This window comes from Nomascus leucogenys, chromosome 22a (assembly GCF_006542625.1).
Source record: "Nomascus leucogenys isolate Asia chromosome 22a, Asia_NLE_v1, whole genome shotgun sequence".
In the NCBI taxonomy this organism is placed as follows: Eukaryota; Metazoa; Chordata; class Mammalia; order Primates; family Hylobatidae; genus Nomascus; species Nomascus leucogenys.
In genome coordinates, this window is record NC_044402.1 from 137,501,263 (window position 1) to 137,519,058 (window position 17,796).

Consider the following 17,796-nt stretch of genomic DNA (forward strand, 5'->3'; position numbering starts at 1 on the left):
AAGGGGAAGACTAGGTGTGGTAATGGGTCTGAGACCCCCATCCTACAGCCTCTGGAGCGCATGCTTCCCTTCAGCATGCTGACCCCATGCCTCACTGCAAGAGCAGAGAGAAACGCAGTCCTTCCCACTCCAATGCCAGCATCTCCAGGAACAGAGGGTCCTTGTGGGTGCCTCTCATTAACTTTCTTGCTTCTTCCCAGTCTCGATCCCTCTTCTGAGTTGCACCTCCGGAGATGACAGCCTTTTACGCCACACTGCCCTTTCCTGTACCCCTTCACTTCTCTCATTTACTATCAAAAGTCTAGGGGGAAAGGTGGCTCCAGCACAGTACAGTGACAACTTAAAACTGAATGTCAACCATCACAGCCCTAAAGACGCTTCAGTGCTTCACTGCCACTTGGAGTTCCCAGTGTCCAGGCCAGGGTCTCACCTTAGACACCCAACTTCTCCCAGAGACTCCTCTCTGCCCCCCAAGGACTCTCTTCCTACCCTCTCTGGCACCCAGGCTCCAACTCCCAAATTCCTGTACTGGTCTTCTAAAGAACAGCTTGGTCCTTTAAGTGACACCCCATCTCCACCTCTAACCTGTGATATGTATCGAAAGCCTCACCGGGATTTCCTATTCAGCAAAGAGCCAGCTTTGTAGGTTTCCACCTCTTAGAGGCCCAAAGCACCTGCCAAAGCTTTCACGTTATAGTTTTCCCTTTAAACGATCAAATTGCCAAGCAGGGCTTCTATTGAATATTTCTTTGCCCCAAAAGGGTTAGAGACCATTATTACAAGCTTCAAAATCCTGCTCCTCATAGTTCTGTCAAGTGATCTTAGAATCATACTGCCCTCAGTCCTTCTCTTCCTTGCAGCTGTGGATGAAACTCTGTTGCTTTATTCCACCAAGATCTCTCTAGTTCTGCTAACTACTTATGTGCCCTTCTATTTAATGTTGGCAGTTCCTTGAGGAACACTGTAGTGTTTTTTTTTTTTCTTTACATTTCATTCAGGGAATTACCAAGCAATCGTTTCCACACAGAGATGTTGTGGATTACGCAAAAAAAAAAAAAAAAAAAAAAAAAAAAAAAAATCAAGGATGGCTGTTTCTGTCTTGAAATGCTTAATAATTTTATCTGTAAACTTGTGGTTTGTAAGTGAGGTCCATTAAGACAATCGAGCATGAGCCAGGGAAACAGGCCTCTGTATGTGGCCACTGATGTTTCATACAGCATTCACAATGCACCATGCACACTGAATTCCCTGTGGATCCCTGATCTTGCGAGGCCAGCAAGACTCAAAGTGAGCACAAAGTACTGAGGGAGATGGGTGCTGACACCCCTGAAAGGCCACACTTTTCTCCTTAGAGCCTAAACTTGTTTCGAAGGCAGAAAGAAGGCAATGGTGTCTTAAGAAACATGAAGAAACCATATTGTATGAGTCACAGTTCTCTAGAGGGACAGAACTAATAGGATATATATATATATATATACGTACATATATACGTGTATATATATGTGTATATATGTATATATATGTGTATATATGTATATATATACGTATATGTGTATATATGTATATATATACGTATATATGTATATATATACGTATATATGTATATATATACGTATATACGTATATATGTGTATATATGTATATATATACGTATATATACGTATATACATATATATATATATATATAGAGAGAGAGAGAGAGAGAGAAAGGAGTTTATTAAGTATTAACTCACATGATCACAAGTCCCACAATAGGCAGTCTTCAAGCTGAGGAGCAAGGAGAGCCAGTCCAAGTCCCAAACTGAAGAACTTGGAGTCCGATGTTCGAGGGCAGGAAGCACCCAGCGTGGGAGAAAGATGTAGGCTGGGAGGCTAGGCCAGTCTCTCTTCTCACATTTTTCTGTCTGCTTTATATTTCTAGCTGGGCTGGCATCTGATTAGATGGTGTCCATCCAGATTAACAGTGGGTCTGCCTTTCCCAGCCCACTGACTCAAATGTTAATCTCCTTTGGCAACACCCTCATAGACACACCCAGGATCAATACTTTGCATCCTTCAATCCAATGAAGTTGACACTCAGTACTAACCATCACACATATCATTTATGTTCTTATTCACGCACTTCTTTATATTAGACACCTGATTATGCCAAAAGGCCAGTCCATAGTTCTTTTGCTTTTCAGTCCTTCCTTACTCATCGGTGAGTCCCAGGTCGAGAGTGGAGGTAGAATTCGTGCACATAAAGTGCGATGAAAACAGGCAAGTTCACTTTGTGCAGCATTTGTTTTTACCAGCGTGGTTTTGGTAAAAACAAAATACATATGCGTGTATAAGCTATGAAGTACAAATTGTATCATTTCTGTGATTCCACATATGAGTTCAGTGCACTTATATTAGTATTTAAAACGGGCATTGCACAACGTAAAGATGGATGGTAAACTTCATGCTAACAATTTAAATCTAAATTTTTCTTGGAATGATATCAAATAACACATAAAAACACTATGAAAAGAGAGAACCTGAGACGAAAGAGAAAGTTTTATATTTTATGACCTTAAAGGCACTTTCCTTCTGTTTTTTTGAACAAGGAAGCTCTGCACTTCTCTCTGAGCCCCACAAATTATGCAGCCAGCCTTGCAGCAGGCAACAAATCAAAGCCTCTTTCCTGGGGGTCTAGTGAGGGATGTAAAAAACAAATATGTCAATAAATAATACACAATATAATGTTCGCTAACAATCAGTGCTGTGCTAAACAAAAGCCAGGATGGCTACAGCAAGCCGGAGGGGAGCTGAGAATTAGACGTAAATTCTGAGCGATGGGAAGGGCCCTAGATTTTAGGGCGTTGTGCAGAAGAGTAACCAGATTTGCTCTACGTTTCAGGAAAGAAAAAAAAAGTTCCCTCTGGCTGCGGTTCCGAGAATAGCGTGGAAGGAGGCAGGGGTCCCGGCTGGAGAAGCGTGGCTCCGGGGGGGCGTGCAGGGCGAGCCCGGGCGGGGGACGCTGCCCAACAAGCAGGTTTGGGGAGACTCAAACCTTAGATTCTGAGTTTTTAATCTTGTCTCCTCAAAGCAGGGAACTCACAAACGTTTCGTGAGCACCTACGGTATGGAGGGCACGGTGCGGAGCCCTAGGGTCACTGACTTGACCACGACAGCCGAGCAGCTACAGGATCCGTCGTGTTCCCCAGCAATTTTAATATTTAAAAATTCGTTACTGTTGCTGTTACTTGTTTCCTATGTATTGGATGTCTTCGTGAAGAACCCTCAAAAGTGCAGCGAACTCCTCCCTGCCAGAGGGCGGCCGCGCGCTCTGAACACAGCTTCCTGCAAAGCCGGCAAGGTCCTCCAGGGCACCGAGAGAGCCGGCCAGAACGGCGGCGCCCTATCCCGGCTGCGGCGATGTCTGACGGCGCCCCGGAACTGACGGTCTGGTACGCAGGGCGCTCGGCGGCAACGGCGGCTTTAAACGTCATCGCGGGCGCGACGCCCGAGGGACAGTCTGGGGTCTGGCTGTCCGGAAGGTGCAGCGGCGAGATAGGCCGCGAAGATGCCAGTGGCGGTGATGGCGGAAAGCGCCTTTAGTTTCAAAAAGTTGCTGGATCAGTGCGAGAACCAGGAGCTCGAGGTAACCCTTTGCGTCGCGCTGGGAGAAACTGTGGAGTAGTCTTAGGCCCCGGGGCGGCACCAGTTTCCAGGGTAACGGGTCTGAGGCTCGCGGGCTTTGGGAGCTCACGGGGCGGGCGCGGGAGGTGGACATGTGGATCGTTGTTCGCCGCGGCCTGCTCCGATCGGGCCCGGTCTCCCCGAACTCGCCGGGACCTTTTTGTTATGTGTCTTCAGCTTGTGAGCCCGAAAACCCAGTGCATCTTTGCTCCAGCACCTACGGATAAGCTCATATTAATTAGCCATCTTTCCTTCCCAGTATCGGGTTGGGAGAGAGTAGTAATGTGGGTTCTATTAAAGACGTTGGTATACACACACTAACACACACCCCAACTCACACACACCAAGAAAGATGTGACCATTGTAACCTTTTTTTTTTTTTTAACTCACAAAGCTTTTCTCGTAATGTTGTCAAGTAAGCTGGCCATTTTGTCTTTAGTAAGACAGATGAAAGTTATGCAGTTGTTAATGTTTTTCTTAGACACTTAAAAAGGATTTATATCATTAGTTTTAAAATTAAAGGAGACAACATCCAGAAGCAGCAGCTCACTAATAGATAATAGATACTTTCCTATTGAGTTAAAATTGAAAGAATTGTCTTTGCAACGCAGCTGTGGTGACTTTCTGTCTCTTATTCAGGACGCTTGATGTAATGGGCAGAATCAGAATGCTTCAGGAATCTGTCGAATTTGTTTCTTATAATAGTAAGATCATTTAAATGGGAATTTGAGAACTGGGGAAGGGGATCCATTTACATATTCTTGAATGTATAAAGAAACTGAAGCCTAAAGGGAGATAAATCAAAGCTGATGACGAATATAAACTTAGAATTTTCGTGTTTGATACTTCTTTAAGCTGTTTCTAAATTTATAATAGGGCTATAAGATTACTTATCTTAGACTAAAAAGGCTCTTTAAAATATTATCTTAAAAATGAAAGTTAAAGGGTAAATGAAGTTTTTAAAATTTTGTGTTGTTTTGTTTTGTTTTCATTTTTGGCGTTCTAGGCCCCTGGAGGAATTGCTACACCCCCAGTGTATGGTCAGCTTTTAGCTTTATATTTGCTCCATAATGACATGTAAGTACGTTTAACCTAAAGCCAAGAGCAACAGGTTTCTCAAAGTTATATGGAAATATTTCTGCACTGAAGTAGCACCACCAAACATAGGCACAACGAGCTACCTTTTTTATTACAGTAATTGTTAACATTTATTTCCTATTGAATCATAGGTTAATGAATTATGATTGGGTCGTCATTGTCTTACATATACTTTCCAGAAAACATTTCAATTTATTATGACAAATTACGTCAGTAAATTCATTTAACTTTTTCTTTGTCTTTTTAAAAAACTTTTATGACCTCTATTTACTTAATATATAATCAATAAAACAAAAGAAGTGGAAAGAGAAGATTGCAGCCAAGAGGAATTCATTACAAACATGTATGAGATTTCTTAAGTTTTTTTTTGTTTTTAGTTATTCCTATTTCACATTCACATGGAAAAGTCAGCATAACTATGCTAGGCTGGATGTGGTGGCACACGCCTGTAATCCCAGCACTCTGGGAGGCCGAGGCAAGTGAATGGCTTGAGTCCAGGAGTTTGAGACCAGCCTGGGAAATATAGTGAAACCCCGTCTGTCCTAAAAATACAAAAAATTAGCTGGGCGTGGTTGCGTGTGCCTCTAATCCCAGCTACCCGGGAGGCTGAGGTGGGGAGAATCACCTGAGCCCAGAAAGTCGAGGCTGCAGTGAGCCAAGATTGCACCACTGCACTCCAGCCTGGGCAACCAAAGTGAGACCCTGCCTCAAAAGGAAAGCATAACTGCAAAAAAAAAAAAAAAAGTCTCCTATAGTTCTGTGACTCACTGATGATTCCTGATAACATTTTATTTTAAATTCTTCCAAAACCTTTCTTTTATATCTTTTTAAAAACTAAATTGAAATTTTTATTACGCATATGTAAGGTTTCTTTTTTTTTTTTTTTTTTTTTTTTTTTGTAAAACTCGTTATATGTTTGTTGTAGTTCAAACCTCCAAACCCATAAAAACTCCTGCCTCAGAAGCTGTGTACCCACTGGTAGGAGGGGCTGTGATCGGGAGAGAAGTGTTGTGTACCATGCTTATTGTTAGGGAATGCTAGAGCCTTGATAGTACATAAATTTGTTTACTTTTATATCCTAATAAATCATTTGGGCCATCTATAAGTCCTCATGTTTTTAGTGTGCTGTTGCCTTAATTTAGGACATGGATTATTATTTTTAAAAAATTCACTAGAAATGGCAAAATATTACTTTGGTAAAAATATTTCATGTCCTTTTTATCTGGAAAACCACTATTGCTTCCCCAAAACAAATTCATATAAAACTAAATTTTACTTTGTGTTATGTAAAGTATGCTTCTGTATGTTTGGTTTGGGACCTGGTAGTTTTTAACATTTACTGAGATGATTGTGTTTTTAATTGATTATTCTTCTTTGTGGTGGCATAAATTAGGAATAATGCAAGATATCTTTGGAAAAGAATACCACCTGCTATAAAATCTGTAAGTATCCTTTAAACCTATCTTACTACTTTAATTTAATGACATTCCCTTAAACGGCAACCTTTTATAAGTTTATGTTTTCTATCTGACGTCCTAGAAATAGTCATCAGACTGGTATTAAGGATTCGAAATAAATCTTCAGAGTCCTCTAATCAGAAATTTGAATTTTGCTGGGGTGGTGTAGAATTTGTGCTCAGTTCCTGCTGATTAGATTTCTTGAGACACTGTTATGTGCAGCTTCCCTAGTTAAACAGCTGAGCCAGTTTAGATGAAGGAAGGTCCTGGAGGTGGCGGAGGCAGCTGAGGTGATTTTCAACCGGTTTATGTTGCTTCCTATAATGGTACTTATTTTGAAACTGCCATTGTTTACAAGAATACTTTAAGAATGATTGACAGCAATAAGATTATTTTTGTTAATTAGGATTTTAAATTTCTTATTTTGGTTGGGAGATTAGAAGAAATAGCCTGTGAAAAGGTTCTTCCAAAGTGGAATGAAGTAAAATTCTAATGTCAAATGATTCCATGTGTCTAACACGAGTGTCAAGTGAAATTTTTAACATTCTCAAGATATTACCAAGAATTCATCTAAACTTTTGTTTATTGTCGATATTCATCAAGAGATGAGATTAGTATTTTTACTTTTTTTTTTTTCCTCATACATTCTGTTAAGATTGGAATATTCCTCAGCTTCTTTGGCTAAATAAAGAAGTACTATAAATTATGCACATAAGTTTCAATGATATTAGTGGAAACTCTATCTTTAGAGAGGCAACAATGTATGACATCTTAGATTGAGGGTCTCTATTGTTAACCATTTTGCTATTACTTTTGACCTCAATATATATACATAATGTATCTATGAAATACAAATACAGCATCTTTAAAAACAATGCTTAAGCTAATTAGTCCCCAGGCTTAATTCTGAAATGTTTTTTGACTACTTTCTCATGCCTTAATTTGCTATTGTAATAAATTTATATCAGCCATACAAATAAATTTTACCTTACTGCTCATAGCGTTTAAAAACCTTTTGATAGTGATTGGGCTGAAAACGTAATTGCATCTTTTAAAATAAATGTTGAATTAGGTTTTAATGATGTAGCTAGCAAGTTTTTATTATCATTTCTGGTATTTTGTTTTAAGATACAATCATTGGTGCATTTGCAGAGTGAATACCCTCTAAGGCAATAATATTTATTGCAGGCAAATTCTGAACTTGGGGGAATTTGGTCTGTAGGACAAAGAATCTGGCAGAGAGATTTCCCTGGGATCTATACAACCATCAACGCTCACCAGTGGTCTGAGACGGTCCAGCCAATTATGGAAGCACTTAGAGGTAGTGTTTCTTTGTGGTTAAAAATGAAATTAGATGAGACTTAGTCCCTAAGTGCTGCAGTGTTGAAGTAATAAATCAGTGGTGTGTGTTTAAGTAGATATTTTTGATAGGTGAAAAGAGCAGTTTTCAGAATTTTTTAGATTTGTCCTAATCATGCTTCTTCATTTTTTGTTGCTTGAGATTACATTGGTTGCTGTGCTTTTGTTGTTTCTTAATTCTAGATAGAAATTGCTCGTCAGTTTTAGAGTTTTTTTTGCTATTAAAATGAGATCTTGTAATATTCTAATAAGTTTAAGGTATGGGTTTGTAGAGATGTGAAAATAGAGACTGCTCTTTGAATTTTGTCAGCCTCAGCCTTTGATAGGTGTTGTCTTAAGCTTCTGGATTTTATAACTAATCAATTTAATACATAGATGCTCAAATTTGTTTTTAATTGCTTTGAAAGATTACAAGCCTGGTGTGACAGAGCACTGATCCCACAATAAAATCTCATTCCCTGCCTCTCTACGGTCTCCTACCCCTAGCATTTGCTTCCAGTCCTCCTGGTTCACTCTTTATAAAATGATATAATCTTGTTTTATGTTGTTATGTACTCTTATTTCTTATTGTTACCCTTACTTCCATAGTTAATATCCACCGTCACTGTATGCCTTCCTGCTGTGGAGGAAGTCAGTGAGCAGGAATTTTTTAATAACTGTTCATCACTCTGCTAAGGGATATCAGCTTTATAGGGCAGCAGACAGCAGAGATTGTTTCTGAAATGCACATAATTCCCTTGGAATGGTAAAATTCTTAGCAGCATAAAACATAACAATGTAAGTGACAAAACAGGAGGCAGCTACTTTAAATGTGAATGAAATGAGCAGAATCCTAAGGCAGGCAGATAGATGGGAAAGGAGGAGTGTGGAAGAAGATTGCACAGGTATTGCAGGGGCAGTTTCAGAAAGTAGCACCGGAAACCTCTTCATATAAGCCCTGAGGAATTGGTGTTATAGTGGACTTTCATAGTATCCTTGTGATACAGCCTTGTGATTGTGGTGGGGCGGTCACAGGCCATGTGCCTTTTCCCAGTGTTTTACAGCGGGTTCATTGGCAGGACTGGGTTTGGGGACTCCTAACTCGTTCAGCAAGCATTCTGTTGTGCACCGTCAGGTCCGTAGTTTTATTACTTCCCAGAGCCTCCTCTCACTGAATTCCATGAGATTGAGAATTCCTGGCAAGCAGTTCAGTAGACCCAGGAAAGGCTATATAGCGTACCATGTGGGAGTTTAAACTCTGGGTCCGTGCTTCCGGAGCTTAAATTCTGATTCTGTCACTTACTAGGGTGACTCCTCAGTGTCTTATTTTCCTCATTTGTGAAATGTGATTAGAAATAGTACTTTTTCAGGTTATAAATGAGTTAATATATAAACATGTACCTTATTCTAAAGCACTACAGTATTCCTGAACATATCCTGAGACTTACAAATCTCCAGATTCATGAATTGTACTGTGGTTTCCTTTGTAAAATGCAGCCAGGTCAGGATAGTCTCTTAACAGATTGGTCTTACTGATGACTTTAACATTTTGCTTCTTAACATGTTAGAAACTTATTTTCTAGTTAAGAACAATCACTTTATTAGATCTCTTTCCATTCTATTCTAAATTAGGCACAGTCCTATTAGAAAACTGAAAATGACTTAAGAGAAGCTAGTGAAAACTATTTTTTCAGGAAACAAGGGCTGAGGAAGTACCTAGGAACTAGGTAGACAGTAGCCATTCTCATCTGAGGCTTGAAAGGGCAAGGTGAGGGGCCAGTGTTACTGGGGTGCCCCACAGGATGGATACAGAAGGTCAGCTGGAGCAAGGCAGGGAAAGGGCATAGGAAGTAAATTCCCTGACCTTCCTTCCCAGGCTCTGACCTGATAGAGCCCCAATTCGCCAAAGCAAGAGAGCTCAGGTGCAACAGGCATTGGTGGCCAACCTCCCTGGCATACAGCATGGCTGGGAAAGACAAGAGGATTCAAAAGGATGGGAGTGACTAGCTCCTCTTCCCTTCTGTCTCCAGCACTGGCAGTGATGGATGAGCAGCACTTGAGTATTTGTTGAACAACTGCGTTTGCATTCTGTTAGCGTTTCTGTTTTCACCAAAAATGTGTTCCATCAACTACTGCCACAGGTATTAGGTGCTGGCTCAATTTATTCCACCTTCCAGCGTGTCTTTCTAGGGCCTGAGGTTACAGATTTCACAACTTGAGGATCACAGAGTGACTAGTCGGAATGTAGATGTGATTCGTGCCAAGTGGATATTGCAGCTTCTGAGACAGAGAACACTTAGCCTTTATTTTTGCTTCATCAGCTCACTTCTCTTCCCATCACATGTTTTTCCTTCCTTTTCCAGTGATATCTTTTTACTTTTCTCTCCCTTTTGTTTATCTCCTCCATTCTCACTGTATTCCTGTTTTATTCCCCACTCTGATAATATGACCAGAATATTTGAACTGAAGTAAATGTTTTTGAAATACAGTTGACTTACTAAATGAATATAGTTTTATGGTGTATACTTTTACTTCTCTAAAAAAAAAAAAAAGTATATTTCTTTTCCATTGTTGGCTCAGTTCTTTTCCATTGAATGTATGCAGCCTTAATAGAAAACGTTTCTTGGTGTTGTAAAGTCTGTTAGGTTACAGGCTGGTTGAAGGAAGGAAGGAACCTACAATAATAAGTAAAGCCACAGAAGGAAGAGCAGACAGTGGCTGAGTGAAACCTGGAGAGGATGTCGGGCTCAGATGAAGGGAAGGGATGGGAGTGTCGGCAGTTTTTAAGGAATCTGAGAAAACAAAGCCTAAGTGTTGGAGTCGTGCCCCATTTTGGTTCTCGTGATGCCATCGACAAGCATGTATTTGGCATATATTTCACTGGAGCTGCTAGGTGTTTGGGGGACTATAAAGATAAGAGATACCCCTTCCTGTCAAGAAGTTTGGAATATAATTGAAAAGAAGGGGGTAGGTGGAACAGTGTCTGCCGTAGTGGAAAGTTGCTTGTTAAAGTAGAAGTGTAAACAATACTGCTGAGTTTAGAGAAGGGCAGAGATCGTAATGAATTATAAACAGACTTAGGAATGGTAGAGAGCAGACAGGAGGGCATTTCAGGCCACGGGACAGCATAAACCAAAAGCCCCAGGGGAGAAGGTGTAAGACTTGTCCGAGAGCCAGTGGACTAGTTTGGCACAAAGGGTATCTGGGGGAATTGGTGTAGTTTGACAATGTCCCAGGAATGGAGAGAAGATTTTAAATATGTTAGGGTGTTTGTTTTACATATGTACACTGGCCTATTAAATATGGAAAGTAAAATCCAGAATATTTCCTAAGCATGTTGACCACCAGGTGGAGGAGCTCTTACCTTACCAAAGAGACTGCCCAGGGAGAAAGTCCAGCTGGTTTCACAGTGCTTAACTCTGCCGTACTCCTGAGGTTATTTCATTGGGTATGTAAGCCTGGGGACAATCCTAAATGCCATTTTCAGGAAAGTTTTCATTGCTGGTATTGTTTGGCAGTCCCTTCTTAGAGTCATTCTTTCAAGGTGGGAATTTAGGATTTTGAACCTTAATTCAGTCGAGAGTTTGATGCAGACTTGGAAGAATGCTCCAGTTACAAGAGTTGTTCTGTAACTCCCAGGTATGGTCCTGTATTAGAGACGTTTTTGAAAAGGACAGCTGATTACGCAAATCAGTTTTCTGCTCCTTTGATTCCAGCATTTGTAAATGAAATAAGATAAGTAAAATTTATATCCCCATTGCATAAACATACTGCATTTTCTTAGGGTTAGAGCCCTGTGTTTAGTAACCTTTTTCCATCTTAGTAATTTTCATTATCTGAGATTTTTCATCCAAGAGGAAGTGTAAGAAATGTATTTTTTTCCAGCAATATTTGAACCCCCCTTACATACTGGGCATATATATTTGTATCTGTAAGCACAGAACTCTTTGGGTTCATCTGGCCTTGCTTATGAAAACTGGACAAGGACAGTGGTATGATTTAACGACGTGCTTTGAAAATGCTGCTCCCCTGGTTCACTCTTTGCCAACCCTCCACTCCCACGATAGATGCAACAAGGAGACGCGCCTTTGCCCTGGTCTCTCAAGCGTATACTTCAATCATCGCCGATGATTTTGCAGCCTTTGTTGGACTTCCTGTAGAAGAGGCTGTGAAAGGTATTTTTGGCTTACTTTTTACTTACAAGGAAAATGGAAAATAGAGGTGTGAATTGTAGGTTCACAGTCTCCTCTGAAACACTTGGAACAGAATATGCTTTTGGAGTCCAGGCTGTGTTTTTTGAGAGGTGATATGAAAGAGGTGTTGTGGAACACCCAGCAGGCACCCTGCAATCACGCATATTAATAGTTCTATAGCAAGCAAATGTGTGAATATCCACACAGTTGGTTACAAAAATATGTCTTAATTGGCCTCTTTACTTATATTTGGAAATCCTTATTTTGCCCTTATTTGGTAAAGGCAGCATCATCCCCACGTCCCTTTTCAGCCCATTTTTCCTGCCATTTCTGACCCATACTCTAGGCGCTTGCTTGCTCCCCACTCATAACTGCTGGTCTCTCCAAATGTAACTTCGCATTTTCATTTCTCAGCTGATGCCCAGACTAATCCTTCCTCTTGCTCGTTGTTATAGAATATTGTATACACCTGGGCAGGTGCGGTGACTCGCACCTGTAATCCTAGCACTTTGGGAGGCCGAGGCGGGTGGATCATGATAAGGTCAGGAGTTCGAGACCAGCCTGGCCAACATAGTGAAACCCCGTCTCTACTAAAAATACAAAAGATTAGCCAGGCGTGGTGGCAGGCACCTGTAATCCCAGCTACTCAGGAGGCTGAGGCAGGAGAATCGCATGAACCCAGGAGGTGGAGGTTGCAGTGAGCCGAGACTGTGCCACTGCACTCCAGCCTGGGCAACAGAGTGAGATTCCATATCAAAAAAAATATATATATATAGTATACAAAATATACATATAGTATTGTTGCATTGTTTTACCATGATTGACATTTTTGATTCTCCAGCTAAAATATGAGTACCACCAAGCACTACATCCTGAATTTCCAGGGCCTAGCATAGTTGTAGATACATGAAGATAGGTTAATGAAAGTTCTAAGTTATTACTTTTATTTACTAATACAAACATTTATTTCTTTTAGCTCTTAAAATTGGTCCGTCATTTATTTTCTATATATAACATACTTCAGAGCTCATATTCTCAGCTGACCACCTGGATGTGAATGCTGGTACCACCCATCCCTGATGCTAGTGGCTACGTGACTTAGGACAAATCACTTGAATTTCCCTAAACTTTATTTTCCATACCTGTCAAATGATGGCCCTATATCCCACTTCATAGAGTTGTGGTGATTACATAAAATCATCCTTATAAAAGCACGTAGTCTGGTACCTACAGGTAAACCTTCTGTATATGGAAGCTGTTTTTATTATTGCTATCTTTGTTATTACTGATATGATGGTCACAAAAGGCACCATATTAGTTTTCCTTATGTTTGTTTTAAATAATACTGATTAGATTAATACTATAATATATTCTTGACAGAAAACTAACCATCTTTTAATGATTATAGCAGTGTAATAGAGTAAAATGAGGCTTTGATACCTGTTTCAGAAATATTTCATTAATAAGTTTCCATGCTCTTTGTAATACACCTTTCTAGTAAAAATGCATATGACGGGTTATACTAAACACATCAGGTCTTCTGTACAACTAATGTCATGGACAAGTTGTGGATTTTGTGGGGTGTTTTATTCTTTCCAGATGTTTATGTGTAATATACTTCTTTAGGCATATTAGAACAAGGATGGCAAGCTGATTCCACCACAAGAATGGTTCTGCCCAGAAAGCCAGGTAGGTGGAGCTTTCACCCATTTATGCAGCGTTGGACTTCTCTAAGACTGCTTCAGGTTTTCAGGCTTTGGTTTTTGATAATTGGATGTAAAATTCTGCTATACTAACACAATGGAAATAACTCATTTTAAATAAAGTGTAGTAGACAGGGTAGAAAGGATCACCTAGTTTAAACTCTTAGAAATGTATTTCCTGTATATAAATGATTTTGTGTAGGTGTTTCATGGTCCTTACACCTTAGTTTTTACTAAATATTAATCTCCATCCTTTTATGGAGCCATTTGTAACTGAGCTTATCCTTAATATCCAAACTGTTGTCTGTATTAAAAAAAAATGTTTAAATATTCAACTGCCCCCCTTTTCTGTTCGCACTCAAGTCATACGGGCACTTTTCCTGTGGCTTCCACTTTCACAGAGTTAACTTCTCTAGCCCTCCTTTTAAGGCCTTAATTTCTATGACCTGCCCTCATTGTCTTTATCTGAATTCTCAGCCCCTCAGTCTTGCTGTTGGAAGTGAGCCACACTCATTCCCACCTGATAGTTTCTCCTCGTCCTGCGGACCAGGAGTGTCTTTTCTGCCAGGTCTTTAGAGCCAAGCTTAATGCCCACTTCCATAAATCTGCCTTCATCCACGTCAACCCAAATTTCCTTCCACCTGCTCGGAATGCCTACGTTTAGACATTGCTGAACATACAGTAAAGGATTCTCAATGTGCTCAGCCCTTTGAGTTACAAAAAGTGGGAAGACATGATCCCAGTCAAGTGAGATAGTGGGGGAAGAGTAATATAATAAAGACTTATAATAGAGCACAGTTATTATCCCTGTTTGAGAAATAAATGGCCATAAATGCATGTTGTGCTGAAAATAGCATGTTCTATGAAAGATCTTTACAATGCCTTCTGTAAATTGAGCTGTACATTTTTTTTTTTTTAAATTTAATTGCAGGGGCCCTGGATGTTTCCTTTAACAAGTTTATTCCCTTATCAGGTATGTATTTTCATATGCACAGTTTTTAATGTCTCATTGTTCCTAATTTCTTTTTTGTAGTATATATGTATATGTGTGTGTGAGTGTGTGTATCTATTTCGTACCTTGTAAACAGAGGTTAAATTTCATAAATGTGTAGTAATACATCTGGTTACAAGAGTGAAACTGGGCTCCCCCAGAGCTTGCCTTGAGGCGGTGGCCTCCTCTGGGCCAGCTGCAGAGCCTTCTTATTCTCATGTCGGGGAGGCCTGCCAGAGCTGTTCACCAGTACCATTATTCAGAAGGTGTCCCCAGGCTGACGTGTAGTAACTTAAATGTTGGAATGTAAATTCCTTGAGGTTCTTTGTGGGTTTTCTTTTTTCTTTTTTTGGTTCATTGACAATTTAATATTCTTCAGTGATGCCTGGGGCATGGGAAGCACTCTAATTATTTCTTGAATTTAATGTTGCATGGGTAAGGATGTTTTCAGGAAGAGCTGTGATCTTTTAAAAGAGATGTTGCAGGATAAAAGTGTCTTTAACCTTTACATAGAATACTTCAATAACAACAACATCAGATATGCCTTTACTAGCAGTTAGGTAAAACCATACTCATAAAAGTTGAGACTTCTTGGCTTGCTTTTCAAAAATGTCCAAGCCTCTATGATGTAAGATTTTGTCTAAAACCAGGACAAATCTAAGAAAGTTAACTTACTGTTAAAAATTGAAGGCATTAGGGGAGGTAGGTGTTGGGGCCAAAGCTTTGTTACTGTGGTATGTAACTTGAAGTGTGTTTGTTTCTTTACCATACAGAGCCTGCTCCAGTTCCCCCAATACCCAATGAACAGCAGTTAGCCAGACTGACGGATTATGTGGCTTTCCTTGAAAACTGATTTATCACTCTGAGTTCAAGATTCATCTTCAGAATCCTGTATACTGACAAATATAGAAATGTAAAGTTTGTATTTTCAATTTATTGGATGGCTTAAGCACCTCAGCATTCCTTACTGAGTATGTGATAAAATACATATAGAATATAAAATTTACTATATACATTTTGTCCTTAAACATTATGCTGAACAGTTGTTGAAACAGTTCTCATTTTGTAATATTTAATAATCTGGATGGAGCCCGTCAGTATTACAGTTAGTTTGTTTTCTAGTGACTCATAAAATAAGATTTCCTGTTTCATGTAGAATAGTGTTTGTCAACTGTCTTTTCTCTGTCACAGCACATGCCATACTCTTATATGTACCATTGGTTGATAATTATAATGATTCATTTGGACTTGAAGAAAGATTGTCCCCAGGCACAGTATCTGAATCACTGGGGATTATGATTCACCCTCTTTGGAGAACGTGCTCTCTTTTCACCCCCCACCTCCTGAGAGCCATTAATGTAAAATACAGAAACATAGCTGAGGAACAAATAGACCATTTCCATACTAAACCAGTTTGTTAACTTTAGATTTTTTCCAATAGTGGGAGTATATCCATTGCTGGCAGTGGAGGGCTTGCCATGAAAATGCCACTTATTTAAGACATTCATGAGACATATTAACTTGTGCTGTCTCCTTTTAGAAGGGGAAACTTAAGTGTGGAATGCATTATATGGGCAAAGAAGCTATGAAGATACATGATACACTTTGTACAACTATCCTGCAGCCCATTGGTTGCTTATATTTATCCCTTGGCTCAAGTTCTGCCCTTTGAAGGAATACTGAGCAAGTCTTTCATTCTCTGTGTGACAGCCCTCTGAATATTTGAAGTTGTCTGTTGTAACTTAAGGTTATAACAGCCCTTAGTTCATTTATTCTGCATTTGTTCAATAAATATTTAACTGAATTCTTCAATTATTTCATCTAAGATAGTTTCTGGAAATTTCTCTTGATCTTGCTGTGGACACAATCTATTTTGTCATTGTCTCAATATGAATCTCTTAAGTAGAAATGAGCTGTATGGTGAATCTGTGTAGTGATAATTATATAATTTATTTATTTTGAATGCATTTTAGTGGCTATTTCAGTTTTTCTTAACATATATAGGAATACTTTTTGAACTGCAATTTTATTTAACCCGGATAGGTAAGTCATATTAAAATTCCTTGTTTTACAGTTGAGGAAATGGGAATTCAAGAAGTCAGAGGATCAGGAGAGTGATCAAGAGAATGACAGTGCCAGTTTTTTTAACTTCCAGGTATTTAGTACAAATTGTATCCATGGTTATTTTTTAAAAGCAGATTAGAGTCAATCCAAATGTTCATTAATAGGGGATTGTTTGAATAAACAACAGTGTAGACTATGCAGGTGTAAAAGGAGTGAAGATCTCTATACTAAACTGGAATGATCTCCAGAGTGAGAACATAGAAAGCACATGTAGTTTATATGGTTATTTTGAGGGTAACAAAAGGAGAATGATTACAATTATATATATGTACATATTTCCTTATATTTCAAAACTAAGCAATTGGGGGATATATGCAAAATGAATAAAATAGTTCGCTAAAGAGGAAGGACAGTGAACTACTACATAGAGAAAAAATCTCAAGTGATCAAACATAGTATTTCAATTTTTCATTGTCAGTAGGATATACACTAAGGACAGAAAAATTCTTAGACTAATGAATGTGGTTTTTCATGATTAATTTCACAAAATCTTGATATCTTTATTATTAAAAGTATATTATAGATTAAATTAATAATCATGTAACATTAGACCCCAGTAATCTTAAATTTGACATGGAAACCTCATTATATGCTTTATTTTTCTTTGTAAACAGTAAATATTTCCTACTCCTGTCTACATGAAAAGGTCTAGAGTAATTACAGTTCAGTAACAATGAGCACCACTAGTACCCAGATTGTGTTCTTTCATTTTCATTTGCAATTAAAAGGAATAAGAACTTATTTGCAAAACAGCTAATAGGTCCAGGGCAGTAAGTGTACAAGTTCATATCTTGTACAAGATGTCCAGGATTCAAGGAGGCTCTTAAAGACTTGGGATTCTGTCAAAGGGTTATACAAGCCAACTTGAAGGGATTTCTACAGGCCATGTAAAAATGAGACAGTTTGAGCATGAAATATTTGTATATGTGTCTATTTTTAACTCTTAATAACTTCATCACTGTACAAGAAAGGCAGGATACGTGCTTGATTTCACTTCCCTTTATTATCAATTTTCAGGACAAATTGATACGCTACCAATCTCTAAAGCAACAAAAATTGAACCTGTAGGGTAGTCAAAAAGCTCATGCTGGAAAATTCCACCTAACAAAGATAAAAATTAGAAAAACAGTACTTGCAGCCCTTAACGAAACAAAGAAGGGATCCTGGAAATATATATCAATGCTGTTGAGACCACAGGGTAAGAAAATGAGATTGAGCATGAAATATGT

The 17,796-nt window shown here is 39.1% G+C and overlaps 1 protein-coding gene across 2 annotated transcripts; it reads left to right on the forward strand.

Moving 5' to 3' along the window:
• Nucleotides 1-3,420: 3,420 nt before the first annotated feature.
• On the forward strand, nucleotides 3,421-16,406 carry COPS8 (COP9 signalosome subunit 8). Of its 2 annotated transcripts, XM_030802865.1 has the most exons (9): nucleotides 3,472-3,625; nucleotides 4,303-4,367; nucleotides 4,670-4,740; nucleotides 6,155-6,203; nucleotides 7,407-7,539; nucleotides 11,624-11,731; nucleotides 13,376-13,438; nucleotides 14,384-14,425; nucleotides 15,217-16,406. In XM_030802865.1, coding segments are annotated over exons 3-9 (477 nt in total). In that variant the 5' UTR covers nucleotides 3,472-3,625; nucleotides 4,303-4,367; nucleotides 4,670-4,738; the 3' UTR covers nucleotides 15,297-16,406. The 2 variants fall into 2 exon arrangements, with proteins under 2 accessions (XP_030658724.1, XP_030658725.1); XM_030802864.1 differs by lacking the exon at nucleotides 4,303-4,367 and having other exon boundaries at nucleotides 3,421-3,625; nucleotides 15,217-16,258.
• The last annotated feature ends 1,390 nt before the right edge of the window (nucleotides 16,407-17,796 follow it).

What these genes read in the sequence shown, in the direction of transcription:
- COPS8 (XM_030802864.1), top strand. Translation starts at nt 3,548, where the DNA reads ATGCCAGTGGCGGTGATGGCGGAAAGCGCCTTTAGTTTCAAAAAGTTG. An exon ending in GCGAGAACCAGGAGCTCGAG is followed by an intron (nt 3,626 to 4,669) that starts GTAACCCTTTGC and finishes TTGGCGTTCTAG; the next exon opens with GCCCCTGGAGGAATTGCTAC. An exon ending in TATTTGCTCCATAATGACAT is followed by an intron (nt 4,741 to 6,154) that starts GTAAGTACGTTT and finishes GGCATAAATTAG; the next exon opens with GAATAATGCAAGATATCTTT.